Source organism: Chinchilla lanigera, unplaced genomic scaffold (assembly GCF_000276665.1).
Source record: "Chinchilla lanigera isolate Chin_1 unplaced genomic scaffold, ChiLan1.0 scaffold00190, whole genome shotgun sequence".
Classification (NCBI taxonomy): domain Eukaryota; kingdom Metazoa; phylum Chordata; class Mammalia; order Rodentia; family Chinchillidae; genus Chinchilla; species Chinchilla lanigera.
Genome location: NW_004955591.1, coordinates 642,416 through 661,294, shown reverse-complemented (window position 1 = coordinate 661,294; position 18,879 = coordinate 642,416). Strand labels below are relative to the sequence as shown.

General features: G+C 36.8%; 1 protein-coding gene across 3 annotated transcripts in view; it reads right to left on the bottom strand.

The window, feature by feature from the left end:
- Positions 1-1,454: 1,454 nt before the first annotated feature.
- Chic1 (cysteine-rich hydrophobic domain 1) overlaps positions 1,455-18,879 on the bottom strand; it is a 78,426-nt gene continuing 61,001 nt past the window's right edge. Inside the window, exons 4-6 of one of the 3 annotated variants that reach the window (XM_005414596.1) lie at positions 9,476-9,532; positions 8,977-9,036; positions 1,455-7,876 (exon numbers count right to left, since the gene is read on the bottom strand). In XM_005414596.1, the coding sequence (XP_005414653.1) occupies positions 7,826-7,876; positions 8,977-9,036; positions 9,476-9,532 (168 nt within the window). In that variant the 3' untranslated portion in view covers positions 1,455-7,825. Of the gene's footprint in view, positions 7,877-8,976; positions 9,037-9,475; positions 9,533-13,480; positions 13,701-18,879 lie in introns of those variants that run through there. The other 2 variants (XM_005414597.1, XM_005414595.2) reach the window with 2 other exon arrangements.

Below are 18,879 nucleotides of genomic sequence, written 5' to 3'. Positions count from 1 at the left end.
AAAAAAGTAAACACCAAAAATGTGGTTGCAAAAACACAGTATTAAAATGTTGTATTAAAGTGTTGCAGTCTGCGTTCAGTGAGTTCTTTCCCATGTTCACAGGTGGGTAAGGTTCAGTCTCTAGGGATGACCCAAATGACCCTTGGGCCTGGTTCTCTCCCTTTTGTGGCCTTGCTGCAGAGTTGCTGTGTCCACAAGTTAGCTCTTTTCCTCACCCTTTCCATTCCACAGTGTTACTGTTATTGCAGGCCTCCAAGTTGGTCCTCCTCATGACCTGCTCAAGTGTCTTCCAGTGAGTGAGAAGGTTTGTAGATCTGGATGTTCCTCTAACTGTTCTTCTATGCTCTAAGTGCTGGGCGTGGCCACCTGTAGGCCTTTGCCTTTGTCTTAAGGTCAGACCCCTCAGATAATTGGAGGAAAGGATGCAGTGTGACTGGCTTAGTAATTAATGTTTACTGATTTCTGTGTGAGCCCTTGTCCATTCCAATCCTTTCCCTGCAAAGCAAATCTTGCTGTTTTCCTACTCTCTCTCACAAGCCTACTGCCAAGCACACCACTGAACACCTTCTGTCTAGCTGGCTGATGGTCTCCATCATGAATAGGGATCAGGATGTCCCATGGGCACAAACACTTCTGGTGTTTGGAGGAAGTATGGGCAGATTCCTATTCTGGGATCTGTTGTCTCCTCTCCCTAGGTTCTCCTTACTCACAGACACTCCTGCTTATGCAGCCCCTGAACCAGTCTTCTCAGCACTCAGATCAAGGTCCCTAATCAGGGTTAATGCCCCTGCTTTCAGCTTCCGCAAGGGCCCACTAAGGCCCTCCCAAACACCTCTTGTCCACTTTTGTTTCTCTGATACTCTAGCCTTTGACTATCTGACCGCATTCTCCCTAGAGGTGGGGTGAGTAGAAAGGTTAGGAGCAGCCTGGGCCCTTCCTTGCTGGCTCTGAGGGCATTAGATCTTCTACCAAGATGGTGCATATGTCAGACCCAGAGTGTAGGGGCTTCCCATTTGAAATTCACCTTATAGTGGATTTGAATCTGGAGTTTCTCCTGTCTGCCTTCCCATATCTAGCTTTGGTTCCTCCATTGTGGAGGATCTGAGTATTCAGGGGTACAACTGGAAGCTTCCTTGTCTTGCCACTGTCATCTTGTGACTAGGATGAACTCTTCATATTTTAATTTTATACTTCATAGGGTAAGCATGCAGAGTGAAGGAAAAGTCACTTTGCAATAACTTTATATTTAGCCATCTGCCAAACATGAGGAACAAAAGGTCCCCAAATGCAATATATGTCATAAATTGCAGGTAGGATCAGACATAACACTAGCCAATGTGGGAAGCGGTGATATGCAAATTAAAACTTTTAAAAGAACCTTTAAATAATTACCTCATAATGATGAAACTACAAAGAAAGGAAGATGTGCCCCTAAAAATACACAATTCAAGATATTATATAGATTTGCACTTTATTTTAATTTTGCATCCTGAGAATAAAGTTTCATTTGACAAATAAACAATGACAAAAGCAGCAGTGAAAGTTTCAGAGAGACAAGTATTCTTTATTTTGGCACAGCTGTATATAGGTTGAGTTCTTCCAGAGGAGTCAACCTGGACTCAAGGGAGAAACATGAATTGATTCCACAGGCTATGTAACACTACAAGAAGCATCACAGTTCTTTGTTTGAATGGACATCCACTATTATTCTCTTCTCATAAAGCTGTCCCAATGGGAATCCTCTGCCAAAAGGTAGAAATCGTAGGCTTTTTGGCCAGCTGTTTTAATCAATGCCCACTTTAGCTATCAGGATGTTCTGTTCTTGCCGCTGAGACTTGTATTTGATTGTGATTACTCTAAGGATAGCAAACTAGCTTGTAGCTTATATAATTTTAAACATTTGTAACTTGTCCCAAAGTCCACACATTAAAACAGTTTTACACTATTTGTTTACTAGAAAAATGGAAAATTAAGCCAAGATAAAAGCTTAAATAATATAAACAGAAATAAAAAGAATATTTGAGAAATTATTGCCCTGATTCATGTTGAGTTTATACACAGAACTACTTTTGGGACTCAGAAATGGATATATAATCCAATGCTAAAACATGACATAACACTTCCCACATTTGCAATCATATATATATATAGTATATATATGAATTACTTGAACACACCTCAGTGAATTAGCTGTTATATTGTCCTGAAAAAGAAAACTGAAAATTAATTCTAACCTGAAGTTATATAGACCAATTTCCCAAACACACACACACACATGCACACACACACACTTTCATTATTTAGGGACTAGGTAAGCAATCTGTGGAGAGTCAAGTAATCTTAGTACCTTTATAAAAATGGCTCCTAACATTTTCATCATGTGAATCTCTTCATGATTCCTTTTCCATGTTTTCAAGTATTTAACAAATTGCATGTAATAGGCTTCTCTTTATTAATGAAAATAATGCTATTCACAGCTTCTAATCAGTGTTATTGAGCAGTGCTTACAGACACAATTGAAAGAATATAAGCAAAATGCCTGAAAAGTCCATGTCTCAATTGGCTTGTGTAGCAGAAATATTACGGGTCAACGTATGACTTCCAGTATATTTTTTGAAATAATTTAAAAGGATCAAGGATCTCACCCACTTTTATTTCCATCTGCCCCAAACTGGGAACCACTGGTTTACTCCACCTGCTTTTCCTCCCTAATCAAGTATTAACATAATACGATTAGTCATGTTTAACAAATAGGGGATTAATAACAAAATTTATTACTGAAAAACAGATCAACTGCAACACTCATTCTGTAGGGTCTTACTGAGAAAGAAAACAAACACAGATTTGGGTGAATCTATTTAGGAATTACATAATTATGATAACTAGTATATCTTTCAATCAACTTCAGAATACATTGATACATGAAAAAATCCTCAATTCCCCTGTGAGGTAGGTACAGATTATTGTCCCCACTTCAGCAATGAGGACATGAGGTACAGAGGAATTAGGCAGCAAAGCTAAAAATTAAACTAGAACTGACTTGGGTTTGAATTTCACATTATTTTCCTTTCCACCTAAACTTAGCAGTTTGTTCCAACAGATATTTTTGAGGGTATGGGACTTGATAAAACACTAAAGCAGATGTTGAGTTAGATATGAAATTCCCCACATAAATGTTAAACCATATATCCATTGTCAAAACTATAATTCTTGCCTGGATATCAACTGCATAGTCAGATTCCACATAGGTACAGCAGATACCTCAGTCCTCAGTTCCTGGGGAATTACATTCACTTTTACCTACGTGGAAGAACTAAGGTCTAGCAGGCATCAGGTTAAGTCTGAGTAACAATAATACACTTGAATTAACAGCCATCCAGCTAACTGAACTTTCACTGCGTGCAAGGCACTGTGAGAGTTTCCCTCAAGGGTGGTAGATCTGAGAAAAAGCACTCTAACAATCTGTAGAGTAAAAATTTGCTAAGAATTGCTAGCATCACACAGTGTTGGGTAATCTCTAATTTTCTGTTCATCTCTAGGTTCAACTCTGTAATGTTACAGATCAAGAGGCTGACATGCAATTTAGGGGACTTTTATGGAGCCCAGACCATTAGATCATTTCTTCCTTTGATAAGAGTTTGACAAAGCCCATAGAAAATGAAATATATTCTCAGGTTGCCATCATCAAACTGAAAAGGTTGGTTTATAATCAGGTTATATCTGTATCTCGACCTATCCATCTTTCTATCACCTATCCTTTAGCTTATATATTGCATGTGCAGATCTTAATAAAACCTATTCCTATTCTGTGAAAAATTCTCCAAAAGTTCACCACTTAAGGGAAATGGAATTTGGCAAATGCTGCAAAATAGTTTTTGTAAAGAGCAGACTTCTATGGATGCAAGACAACCTAATTTTAATGAACTTGAGCATTTATAATCAAATTGTCAAACAGTATTTCCACCATGTAAAAGTGCTCCAATTAATCACTGGATGAATATTATTTCTGCATCCTTTGTATTTACCTATATCAATACAGTATATTCTAATGAAATACCATTTGGGGGCTTTATGTTGAAGTAGTAAGGTTTAATTTTTTTAAAGTGGCAGTTATCTATAAAGAAAATAATGCTAATGATTTTAAAGCTCTCATATTCTTCAAAAATCCCTATTTAAGGCTTACAAATGTTATCAAACCATTCAAATTATCAAAAAACAAAAATTTCACTAAAATAGATTGATAAGTATTAAGTTTCATTTCCCAGACATCAGTGTTTATAGGTCATAATAATCTGAATGGTATAGACATTAAATACTTAAGTGGGTTTTGGTAGGGCTTCAATCAAAGACCACTGTCCTTCCAGAACCATGTTAAAGTATGCTTACCGGCATTAACATTATCCTAGTTTTTAAGTGACTAACAGTCTTCTTCTGTGATAGTCTGTCATTAATATGTCACATGATTAGAGGAAAACAAGGAAACAGACTTCGCATAATAAATAAAATATGATACACTGGAAAAGTATTCTTATATCTAGTTGAAGAGGATGATTTCTAATGTAATAATCTATCGATTCATTCATTCTGCTTCCTTCCACGTAATATGTTATCTTTGTTCCAAAAAGACAAGGCACTTCTCCGTCTACTTCAAATGTCTGACTATAGTGGTCTCTTTGAAATTAACGTGGAGGTAGGAGGGAACAAAGAATAAAGGACATGCCTCGGGATGGAATCAATCTGTAAATGACACTTGCCCATATTTGTTATTAATAATATGAATGGTACTGGCCTTTTGGACGAGTTTAAAAATGGCCAGTGATCAATTTATTAAGCTACAATTGATAGCTATCGATCAATTTATTAAGCTAGAATCTTGGATCAAATGAGAGGCATTCCAATGTGAATTCTAAAAGAAATCTCTGACATTGTAACCTCAAAGCCTAATGAAATTTACGTGCTTTGGCAAATGTATGCAACTATGGCCAATTTTATAAAGCAGTATTATGTAACAAAGAAAATCAAAATTACTTTTTTCAACCTAAAAACAACTCATGAAAATAGTAACCCAATGGAAAAAACAAGTATGCACCATCCTGAGGATAAAACAAAAAGACTTGGGGGGGGGGGAGGAATGTCATTTCAGCATTCAATGCTGCCAATTTCACTGAAAAGAAAATAATCCCCTCCCAAACACTCCAAAGTACCCAACTGCTAATCAGCCTCTTGTAAGGGAAAACAGTTTGAAACAGCAGTTATATAAGAAAAAAAAGAAAAAGAAAACCGGTGCTTTCTGAGTAATCTAAGTAACTAAGATTAGCCAAGCATTACAATGAACAATAAAATAATCAGTTTAAGAGTGATTAAAATTGGGAGGCTTAGGCAGGAGAAGCACAACTTTCAGGTCAACTGGGTAACTTAGCTAGATGCTGTCTCCAAAACAAACAAACAATCACACGCTGGGGTTGTAGCTCAGAGGTAGAGCATTTGACTAGCATATGCACGAAGCCCTAGATTGGATCACCCTCACTGCAGAGAAAAGTTATATATGCCAACAAATGATTTTTATGACAAATACCGTACTCTGTCACCTCCAATAGACTCTATTCTTGTCTTAATATTTGTTTCACGAAAATAATTCACCACTTCCTGCTGTTCTTTGAGGAAAACCAAATGAGGTTTATACATATACATACAAGGCAGAAAAAGTTACAATCACCTAATGGTCAAATTCCAAGATTACAGAAAAAAGTTAAGAGTTTAAAGGTTGATACTAAGAAGCAATTTATTCTATCAGCAACGATTAAAAATTGTGTATTATGCTGGAAATCATTTTTGGTATTAAAATTTCACAGTCTGAAGCATAAATTTGATGACATTAGCTGGAACATAAACCACACATACAAGTTTTCCTTGACCTTAGCTATAAGACAAAACACTGGGTATGCGTTTTCAGAGATTTCCATCTTATCTATAAAAATACACCTTCAATTTTACAGAGGCAAATACATATTTGCAGGCTCACACAATATATTAAAAGTTAGAGATATGGAGCTGCTAATTGGCATGTGAATAAAGGGGGCTCCACAGAGGGAGGTGGGAAAACATTTGTGCAAACAATTATAATCATGTATCAAATAAGTTTCTCTTTTCCTCCTCCTTTTTTACTGGTCAAATGTTGTGGATTTAAAATTAGGCATAAAATTTAAAAGTAGCATAAAAGGCTTGATCTTGTGTGAATAAATGATTGTTCTCTTCGCTGGGATGAATGCTTGCCTACAAAGCTTACTAAAAGCAGTGAGAGGAGGATGACAAATATATTATTCAGTCCCAGACACTTTTCACTTTGAGCAGTATGAATGATAAATAACACTTACACACAGACATACATTTACAGTTAATTAATGTGACATGAAGCTTTTGTTATGCTAGAATTTCACATTCTACTAAAACTGGAGTGGTATTCTCCATCTTATTTGTGAAAAGAAACACAGAAATATGCACATACCAAACAAATGGCTACATGTGAGTTAAAATTGTAAACTAAAATATTTTTGTCTAAACATCTGTCTTTCTTTAATAATGTCCAAGTTTTTTAAAAAGATCCTCAAAAAGATGATTGAGAATATTTTCTCAACTATGCGTCAGCCACAGTATATTCCTTAGGCATAGTTTCTCTACTAGCTCTTTCCCAGAACAGAATATCTGAACTCCAGAAAAGGGTCATCAGTGGCTTTCATGGGGGTCTAGATACTCCTCAAGATATGTGAAACTTCAAAATACTTCTTAAAAGTCATATTTCTGAGCATTCTCAACAGAGGGAGTAAATATGTAAAAATAAAAGAAAGAAAAGAAAAAAGAAATGAATACTGAGGTTATAAAATGTATCAGATGTAAAATAAATTATTTTGATAGAAGGAGTAAAGGTCAAAATGAGAACTATGGAATAAATGGGAAAAAATAAGGTCCTTAGTTTCAGGTGCAATGCACAATATCTGAGATAATGATTTCAATTTTGATCTGCTTGTTACACAAAGGGCAACCCTGTCCTACACCTGAAATTTTAACAAACTCATAGCTTTGCCATAAAACTGTATGTTAACGGTCTCTACATTCAGAAGGACGCTTGCAAATTTCATTCATATTAAAAATCTATGCAGAATTGTTGGCAATATAGTAAGAGTAATATTACATTCTGTAAACCATGGCATACCACATTTTACATTACGCAAAGAGACAATATTTACAAGTCTTTAGAAGTTTAAATATTTTATCCACTAACATAAAGTAATAATTTAGCAAAGTGCAGGACAGAACCAGAACTATTAATTGCATGTCCTTTAAAAGCAGAGCAAAACCATTTCTAAATGCTACCAAAAGCTTATTTAAGTGTTCAGTAAGGGATTACAGAGCATTAAGTAGCCTAGAAAAATGATGCATATTTAGAAACACTGAGTATGAAAATTATAAGGCAGCATGCTCAGAACAAGGTTGTTTTCATTTTTAAACACCAGTATTGATGTTTTAGTTTTAGTGGCAACTATATATATATATATATATACATATATATGTATGTGTATATATATATGTATGTATATGTGTATTTAAAAATTTTAGAGTGCAAAACACAAGCTTAATTTAACAACAACAAAAAAGATGTGCAAATTTTCTTCTTAAACCAACACAAATAGAAGAGTGAGGAGAATATTCTACCATTATAAAGAATAAGCTGAATACAGCAAAGAAGACCATCTTCATTCCAAAATCATCTACAAGGCACTAAGGGTAGGAAATGACAGGTAACATAGAAGTGACTGGATAAAACTTCTCAGTCAGGTCGGAATATGGGATATTTTGGTAAGACTTCTATTAGTATTACCTGTAAAATAAAAACAAAAGATTTTTCATTTACTATGGCATACATAAACTAGAAGTCTAGTCATTTTTCCACAGGGCTGTATTTTGATCCTGCACTATACAAAGCAAGTGAAATTTATGACCACAGTCTCTGGTAGATAAAACTATGTAGAAACAGCATCTCTATTAAATTATGCTATTATCATGTCCTTCCTCCCATCATTTTTTTAGCTAACTGGAAGGGATATAAACTATACTATATGGAATAGAAAAAAATGTACAATATGTTTACACATTTTTCAATTAAGGCAGCTGATATTAGTGGAGGATTACCATCTTTCACAAGTTGTTTGGGAAAAGGAAGAGTGTCCAACTGGACTAACCCAAACATTTTATAAGAAGCTTTAGCAATAATAATCTAATATATTTTTGAATGTCTTATCTGTAATAGATTTTACATTTGTCGTCATTTGCACATTTTCCTCAAAACTATTCAAAGTGGCAATAGATTCTATAATAACCCTACTTTAAATGGTATCTTTATTATTAAATATATATTGTACTACATGTCAGCAGCTTGAAGTTTGGATAAATTTTAAATTCTTTTGAATGTTAATGATGTGGGTTGATCATATTGGCTATATGGAAACTTACGTTGTATGACTAAGATTTATAGCTTTCAGAAAAAAACCTGAACCTGTATTAAAACTTACAGTTTCTTCATTAAAAATGGTAAATGTGAGGCAAGAAGAAAAGCCAGAACTGTGAATTCAGAATGCATAGGTCAATTTCTATTTTATGTAAGTTTTGACAACATTTGAAAATATTTTAACAGCAGCTTTTCTCACCACAATAGCATGGTTGGTGTCTGTGTTAAAAGAACGTTGAGGTTATACAGTGTTTTCATCTAAGCATGCTTTTCTAAGATCTAAATAACTGTTAGCTTTCAGGATATTTTAAGTTAGCTACAAATCTAAAGGTGAAGGGAAACCTCTGCATTCCAAACGAAATTCAGACCGAGGAGAAGAATGGCAAGAAGAATAGATGACAGCTGCCAAACATAGTAAAACATTACATTTAGGATGAAATAAAACAATATAATTAAGACAACTTCATACTTACATACTCCATCATATTGCTAGTTTCACATTTCCTTTTAGTCAACTTCCAGTGCAAAGCAAGCTAAGAAAGCACAGTTTTGTTAAGAATTTTTGTATGAACTTAAATTATAACCTATATATTTGAATAGGTCATTGAAAGCAATCCAGGTATATGATATGAAACATAGCATTTGAAAATACTTGATAAATAATACATATTAAAAATTGAATATTAGTTCTGTAATCCATTCCTTCACGGCCTGAAAGACTCCCATTTAGTACTTATTTCTTTTTCAATGTAAGAATGTGGATTTACGAGTAGGGCATTCATTTGCTTATAATTTCTTTCTTTGTGGGGGAATTTTTGAGACAGGCTCTCACTACATAGCTCAGCTTGGCCTTGAACTCACTATGTAACTTAGCCTGGTATTAAACTGGTGGCAATCCTCCTGTCTCAGTCTCCAGAGTGCTGGGATTATAGCTGTGCGTCACCATGCCCAGCTTTGCTTACAGTTTCTTACCTTGTGATATAATCTGTTATTTTCCCATTCTAGTAACTTCTGAATTGATCTTCTGGTCTAAGAAAAAGGATCAAGACATTGTTACAAGATGAACTGAAGAACTTTATAAACTACATGTATCTATATTTTTCTGCTTACATATAAGATCCTATTCATTTTTTCCTCTTGTTTTTCTATCATTAATCTCAAAAAAAGCAATATAACCGACAGAAACTGCCAAAAGGAGTAATAGGGGACTGATTAGTATACAGTTACAATAAGATACCTATCAGATTTTAATTTATACTTTTCAAAATAAAATATGTATGAACTGCCCTGAGATGTGAGGCCATTCACTGCCTTATTACAAAAACCGTACCAATACTGCCAACTTTAAATAGGAGTCCACTTATAGGTTTAATTTAGATTTTCATATACCTTTCACAGGATTATTTTTTCAACTGAAATCTAACATGCTGAACTAATCTGATTCCTCACATAAACTTTTTCTGTCAGAGGTCCCAGACCAATAAAGGGCCTACAACAGTTAGTAAAGATCTGTAGAAAGTGAGCCTGTATCAGCATTTTCCACTAAAATTAAAGTGGTAGAAATAACCAGTGGGAACATTTTTATTTAGACGAAGAAAATGAGAGAAGCAGGTATCTAGTAAAAGAGGGGGCAGAGACTGAGTTTTTCCATTCAGAATGTACATGTTTTGTAGGAAGTAAGAAAAGTTTACAAAGCCTTTAAAATCATTGAAAGATTGTTATGCACATTTTATTCTTACTGGAAGATTTTTATAAGGCTTCTGATTTTAAAAAAATTTCTGGTAGGTGCTGTTACCTTTGAAAGCTATTCTTTCAAATTAAATGATTTATAAGCCAGACTATTTCTTAAATGATTTCCAAAGGTGTCAACATAAACTATTGCAGCCCAGCATGGTGGTGCACGCCTGTAATCCCTGCACTCGGGAGGATGAGGCAGGATTGTTGCAAGCTCGAGACCAGCCTGGGCTACAAAGTGAGCTCAAGGCCAGCCTGAACTGCATAGCGAGACCCTGTCTCAAAAAAAGACAAAAAAAAACAAACATAAACTATTGCACCTGTTCAAATACAAAAGTTAACAGTCAATGACAGTTAAATTCTAATTAAATTGGTTCATTTATAGTTGACTAGATTAGCAACAATGATAGCTGGATTTTATCTTAAAGTCATTACACTTGATAGAATCTACACAAAATCAAATGAATAACAAAGAGATTGAATTCTACCAAATATTTTCAGGGGATATAATTCCAATCCTTCACAAATTCTTCTGGAAAATGGAGACACTTCATCCTAGAGGATGATATTATTCTTATAGTACACCCAGACAAATATGTCACACAAAAAAAGAAAATTATACACTGATATCCCTTGTTAATAAAAACATAATCTCAATAATAATAGCAAATTGAATCACGATCAAGTTTAATCTATCCAAGGAACACTAAACTCATGTAATGTATGAATGAATAAAGGGCAAAAATCACATGACTTTTTTAACAGGTTTAGAAAGAGCATTGGGGAAGATACAATAATCATTCATTAAAAACTAAGCCTACAAGATAACTTCCTGAGTCTCATAGAGGACATCTGTGAAAAACCTACAGCTACCATCACACTTTACAGAGAGAGAATAAATGTTCCATCCTTAACATTGGGAATAAGACAAGTATGTTTCATACCACATTTTTTCAACATTGTACTGAAGTTATAGCCAAGGCAGTTAGACAAGCATAAGAAATAAAAGTATTCAGATTGGGAAATAAAATAGCAAAACTGTCTTCATTCACAGGCAACATGGTTTTTATATAGGAACCACTATAGAAACCTAATACTATTAGAATGAGGAAGTGGCTCGGCCAGTTTGCAGGACACAATTATGGTAAGTAGACTTCTAACTCCTATTATGTTCAGGCCCTGGTATTACACTTGTGAATATGGTATGTTACATTACAAAAGGGACACTGCAAATGTATTAAAATAATGATCTTAATATTCAACTGGTCTTACAATAAGATTATGCTAGAATATTTGGATAGAGCCAATGTAACTGCATGAGCCCTTAAAAGCACCGAATATTTTCTGACTAGCGCAAAGGCATATTTGAAACACAAGAGGGACTCAAACCCACCACTGTTGGCTCTTAGATAGAAAGGGCCACACAAAACATTTGAGGAGGAAATAAATTTCACCAAAATGTGAAAGGGATTAGAAGCAAATTCTTTTGCAGGATTTCCAGGATGGAATGTAGTCCTGACTATACCTCGACTTGGGCCTTGTGAGACCCCAGTAAGAGAACTCAGGTGGGCTAGATTGTGCCCAGACTTCTGAGTTGTAATAATATGTGGGTATTACTTTACACTTCTGAGTTTGTGGAGATTTGTTATAGGAAGAATGAAAACTATGAAAATTAAAGAACAGATAAATGTAAAATATTACACTTTCATGTATCAGAAATTTCATACTTAGAAGGCAATATACACTAGACATTCTCTAGTACAGATACAGTAACGCCCCCTTCTATTCTATTTAAATAGAGGAGTTCAGCAAAATTTTGCTTGTGTTTGTGAACTCTGCATCAGGCAATGAACACAAACACAGCCATCTTTCCTGCTGGGACATGTCGGCGTGGATTTCTGTAGTTGTCGCGGTCACAGCTTCACTTGCTGTGAAGCTTCTTTGTGTGCTTTTCAGTGCATACAGTACTGTACAGTATTTTTCAATCCAGCATAGCTCCAAAGAAATTGCATAGTAAGCATGGCAGTAAAAAGAAAGTGCAGAGTGGTAATGAAGGTGACAAACATGTATGGAGCTGTACTGGAGGTAACCAGAATGTGCACAGCAAGAATGGTAAGATCTTTTAAAAAATAACCACTGAATTGAAGAAGAGAGTTGCAGCAAGCATAAGCATTGTATTTGTGTGCCTGACCTGGCCTCAGACCACAGGACAGAAAGCAGAGAATCTCCACTACTTTGAAGAATAAAGATGCCATCAACGGAGCTGAGGTGGCAAAAGCAGCAGCAATGTTAACCAAGTAGAGGACACAAGAACTTGAAGAGGTGGAAAAGTTTTTATTAGTGTGGTTGAATGAGAAACAGCTGTAAGGTGACAGCATTAATGAAGCTATAATTTGTGAAAAGCCAAGAAATTACACAGTGATTCACTGCAAGAAAACCCCTCTATAAGAGCAACAAGCAATGGATTTAAAGCCAATAGAGGGTGGTTTGATAAATTCCACAAGTGAGGTAGCATCCAAAGTGTGATAAGACATAGTGAGGTTTCCAGTTCTGACAAGAGCACTGCAGAAACATATAAGAAAGAATTTGTGGAATTCATGAAGGCAGAAGGATACGTTGCTCAGCAAGTGCCAAACTGCAATGAAATAGGGTTCTTCTGGAAAAAGTTGCCAAACAGTATCTATATAATGCGGGAAGAAAAGGCCTTGCTAGGGCACAAGCCCATGAAGGACAGATTGACCCTTCTGCTGTGTGCAAATGTAAGCACCAGTCTGAAGATGAAGCCACTACTGGTGTACCATTCTGAGACCCCTCATGCACTCAAGGAATAGAACGTGAACAAGGCCAGATTGCCTGTTGTGCGAAAGGCCAATGATAATGCTTGGGCCATAAGATAACTGTTCACGGAATGGCTGCATAAGGTGTTCACACTGTTTTTAAGAAGTATCTTTCTGACAACCACCCTTCTGACGGACAATGCCTTCAGCCTTGGTGGATGATATGGATGCTGAGTATGATTTCATAAAGGTCAAGTTCCTATCCCCCAACACGACACCTCTCCTGCAGCCCATGGACCAGCAAGTGACATGCAACTTCAAGAAGCTGTACACAAAGGTGCTCTTCACCAGCTGTTTTAATGTCACTGAAGAGATGTCCTTGACTCTGAAAGAGTTCTGGAAGAAACATTTCAAAGTCCTCCGCTGCATCAACCTCATTGACAAAGCCTGGGAATATGTCACATACCGGACCTTAAACTCAGCCTGGAGGAAACTGTGGCCAGGATGTGTCACTTAACGTGACACCTGATACACAGGTAGTGGAGAAGATTGTGCCCATGGGCAAGAGTATGGATCTGGACATCAATGGTGCAGACATAGAGGAGGACCATGTGGAGGAGCTGATGATGGAAGAACTTGCTGAACTCCAGAGTGAGCAGCAGAAGGCACTTGCTGAGGAGCATCCACTGAGGAAGAGGAAGACAGGGAGGAGGTTAGCAGGGATGTGATAAAGCCATTATGGAAAAGTGGAATGAGCGCCAGGTTTGGCACTCCAGGTGGTGTTTGACAAGCACCACCCCAACATACTATAACGAATAGAGTGCTGAATCTGATAAACGATAGCACTGTCTCTCATTTCTAGAGAGTTATGCAGTGCAGGAAAAAACAAGTGACATTACATAGATTTTTCATCAGAATTGACCCTGTAGGTAAGAGACAAAGAGGGAAACCCTGAAGAAGATGGCCCCATGTTCTTATGGTGGGGGACTCTCCCTCCAAAAAATAAGCCTCCCACTCACCTTCTTATCTTCTATGCCAGACATTGCCTCAAACAAGGTTAGTGTTCTCTCTGCATACTGTACTGTGCTATAATGTATTGCACTTGTTTCATATTTTAGTTTAAAATATATATATGGTTCAGAACAGATTAACTTTATTTACACTGAAACTTATAAGAAAATTTCATTCAGTTCATGACTAAAATTGGTTTCTGAACACATTGGTAGGTGTTATGGCTTGTGTCTAGATGGCCCCCCCACCCCTAAGGCTCATATGGTCATAGGTGGGGCTTTTCAAAGGTGGATGGATCTAGAGTGTTTGATGGTAGGATTAAGTATGTGATGCTGGGATTGGTTCATGGTGAGATGCTAGGATTAAGGGTACCCCACCATGGTGTGAGTGGTAAGGGCAGGTAGTCTGGATAGAACATAAAGGACAGAAAGAAGGCTGCTGTTGTCACTTGGTGCTTTGCTACTTCACTGCTTGCTGCCTTATGTCTGCCATGATCTGTTTCTCCTCTGCCATGCCACCGAGCCTTGGGGCCAGCCAACTAGGAACCGAAGTCTCTTGAAACTGTGAACTGCAATAAACCTTTCCCCCTTTAACTTTGGGTGTTGGGTATTTTGTCTCAGCAATGAGAAAAGTAACTAAGGCAGTGGGGGTCAGAATGGATAAAGCTTATTTACATTGAACAGTATGGGGAAATTTGATTGGGTTTGTGACTAGTTAGGTTCAGGACTAGAATGGTGGAATGAATTAAGTTTGTGAAACGAGGTACCACTGCAACATATTAGGTCATAAAACAAGTCTTAACAAATCTGAGGATTAAAGTCTTATTATTTTAGAGAGCTACGTTAGATAGGAATTAATGTACAGTCAGAAATGGACTAGGCTCTCAAGGAAGTCAGTGAGAAATGCAGACAACAGAGTTGCGGCTGGAGGTACATCTGAAGAAGGCCTACATGCCTCCCTAAGGGATATGCAGTAACTTGGAATTATACTGTAATTAGCACCACCTTGCCCAGGAATCCAGACAGGGATCAATCACCCAGGTGAGTGACCACATCATCCAGATACATCCTTTCCCAAAAATGCTTCTGTTCTTTCCATTTAACCTTGCCATACAACCGACTTCCCTACTGGGTCAATATTAGCTAAGGAGCTATACTAGTAATTCCATAAGTTGATTACAATTTGGCCCACCTTGTACCCACATTGTGACTTTGTTGAATAAATTACCCCTGAAAAAGGGCCTTTGTGGTAACCCACTCAGAACTCAGAAGCTATCTCTCAATAAACCTTTCTTATTCTTAACCTCCATTGTCCTTTAAAATTCATTCTTCAATTTTAGGGGTCATGAATTCAGCACATCTGACATCTAGCTGGCTGGGAGTAATTTCTCCTGTATCACTATTAAGTGATGCTGTTCCAACAACAGTGATACTTACTGTATTATCCAAGCTCATGGTTCCACAAACATGAAGGAATAAAGTCTTGAACCAAAGGAGGTTAGGAGCATTTTTATTGAAAATAAAACTAGCTCCTAGATTTCCAGGAGGAGTCCCGAGTGGGTAGTCACATAGCCCCTCAATCTATAGTCACTTGTATGGGGAAGCAGTGCAGAGAAAGTGCTAAATTACTTAGTTGCCACCTGTCACGGGTGGCTCTGTGAAGTTCAAATGACAAATTGGAACTCAGGCCCTCTATCCCAGTTCTTTCACATGTAGGGTTTAGAGGAAACTGTAACCTTTGGAAAAAACTGGTTATTTTTGCATTTTGTGTTCCTCAAAACTCAGGAGCTTAGTAGGAGGGGCTAAAACTCCCTTCAGCAGGGAGTGACTGCAACTCCCTTTAGGGAGGAGGCTACATTCCACATCGCCTGAGGAAGTTCATTCTTGGTTCAAAGTCCTAATTCACAGTCTCTTTTCAATATGGCTGATCACCAACTCTATCTCAGGCCCTTCCCTTAGTGAGTTGCCTTATCTATAACCTAACTAAAACTATTTTTTAGAACATGAAACAAGAAGTCAATAATATAAAGAGCCTCAGAAAATTCATAAATATGTGGATATTAAACAACATGGTTGAACAACCAATAAGTCAAATAAATAAGTAAAATGGAAATTTAAAAATGTCTTGAGACAAATAAAAATGGAAACACAATATATCCAAACTAATGGTATAAAACAAAAGCAGTTCAAGAGGGAGATACATAGTAAAATATATCTGCATTAAAAATTGAGAAAGATCTCAAATGTTGTAATGGTTATACCTTAAAGAACTAGAAAAATAGTAAACTAAGCCTAATTTTTATGAGAGGAGAGAAATAAAAACCAGAGTAGAAATAAAGTGAAATAGATATCAGGAAAGCAACAGAAAAGATCAACATAACTAAAAATTAGTATGTTGAAAAGAAAAGAAAAACAACCCTCATCAAAGCTAAGAAACAAAAGAGAAGTGACTTAAGTAAAATCAGAAATGAAAGAGGAGTCAGTAACAACTGAGCTCAAGGAGGTACTAAGAGTCAGAAGAGACTATTATGAATAATTATACTTCAACACTGGATAACCTAGAAGAAATGGATAAATTCTTAGAAATATGCAATTTACCATGATTGAATCATGAAGAAACAGGAAATCTGCACCGATCAATAAGAATGAAAGTCATTAAATCAGTCATGAAAAGTCTCCCATCAAAGATAATCCCAGGACAAGATGGCTTCATAGCTGAGTTCAACAAACATTTAACAAAGAATACCAATCTTCAATCTCTTCCCCAAAACTGAAGAGGGAATACTTCCAAAACCACTTTTTGAGGCCAGCATCACCCTGATTCAAAAGTTAGATAAGAACATTAAAAGAAAATTACAGGCCTATGTCCCTTATGAACAAAATTGAAAAAATCCTCACAACATACCAGCAAACTGAATTCAACAGCACATTAAAAGGATCATTCACCAATAAAGTGGGATTTATTGCTGGGCGGAAAAAATGGTTAAATATATTTAATTAAACAACAATTATACTACACATCAACCAAAGGAAGGAAAAAAGTATATGATCATCTCAACAGATGCAAGAAATACATCTGAAAAAATTCAATATCCTTTCAAGATGAAAATCTAAACAAAGCTGATAAAGACTTCTTCTTAATACAATAGAGGCTGTATATGGCAAGCTCAAAAGCAACATCAATGCACAGAAATTTGCTTTTCCTCTAAGATCAGAAACAAGATAATGATGTCACAGTAATAGTAAGAAGGCATGCACATGGAACATTTTATAGTATAAATAATGTTTGGTCATAAAATAAGTTTTGATAAAATTTACAAGACTGAAACCCTATCCCTTTCATCACTTCTACTCATGATAATGTAGAAAATGGTTTATTTAGTTAGCTTGTGAGTGAGGCAGCAAGGTAGGAGATGGGCCTGAGATAGAGTTGAGTAATCAGCAATATTGATGGGAATTTTTTGTTTTGAGACGGTCTTGCTATGCAGTTCAGGCTGGCCTTGAGCTCACTTTGTACCCCAAGCTGGTCTTGAACTCGCAATGATCCTCCTGCCTCAGCCTCCCCAGTGCTGGGATTACAGGGGTGCACCACCACTCCTCTGGCTGATGGGAATTTAAACAAACAGTGAACTAGGAATTTGGAGCACAAATGAACTCCTTCAGGCAACAGGGAATGCAGCTCCCTCCCTCCTAAAGGGAAATATACCATTTGAGTGACTTCTAAGTTCCTCCATTCTGAGAAAATTATAATGCATAATTACCAGTTTTTTTTAAGATCCCCATTTCCCATAAAAGCTACATTTGAAAGAACTGGGCTAGAGATCCTGAGTTCCAGTGGTTATTTTAGCTTCACAGAGCCACCTATGATAGGTGGCCGCCAAACAAGTAATTCCTATGCCCTGCTTACCTATAAGAGACTCTAGATTGGGGGGCTATATGGCTACCCACTTGGGACCCCACCTGGAAATGCAGGAGCTGCCCCCCCAATAAAAATGCTCCTAACCTCCTCTTTGGTTTGTGACTTCATTCTGTGATTTTTGATGAACCATGAGCTCAGTACATACAGTAATATCTGGGGGTTCATCTGGGATCTGAGATTAATACAATGTAAGTCCCATATGTGGAGTTTTTATTGTCCTCTTCTTTTTGCAGTATGTTCTTGTTAATTGTTATTCCATTGAGGAGAAAGATTTGTGCTGTTTTTTTACTGGATAGACTTATGTCCCTTCTGTCATTTTCATGGTGGTAGAGTATATTTGGGAGCAGTATGCCTCAGATAAAAACACAGGACTTCCTTGGTCATGTAAAGGTAACCACCATGGCTGCTGGTCTAACAAGTGAAAGAACAGCTTTCACTGAGGGAGTCTGGCCTGATCCCTCTTTCACACTCATGAAAGGGAATGTCAATCCTGCTCTATCTCAGTTTCCTTTCTGAACTGATCCTCCTCTGGTGAGGGGGCACATATAGGTCTTGATGCTTTTGTTCTGTGTTTTTCTGGACAGAGAATGACAACTCTTAGGCAAATTATTCTTTTAACTCACTGCATACATAATGAGGAAAAACCTCTTCCACTGTTATGTTAAAGACTCTTAACTCTAACTTTCTCCTGCCATTCTTTTTTCTTTTCCCTGAAAAGATTTTTCAGTTCCAATTTGTCTGTCTTCTTGCCCTTAAGATAGGGCTGGAAATTAGAGAATATGACCACTTCATTAGCCTCCCCTCACCCTTCAGGAATACTAATAGGGCGAGGTGAACCAATAGGTTTTTTAAAGGTAGGAATAGTCTTTTACAGATCCACAAAGGCAGATGGCAACTTTATTAGAATGGACATTAAGGGAACCATGAACTGCCTCT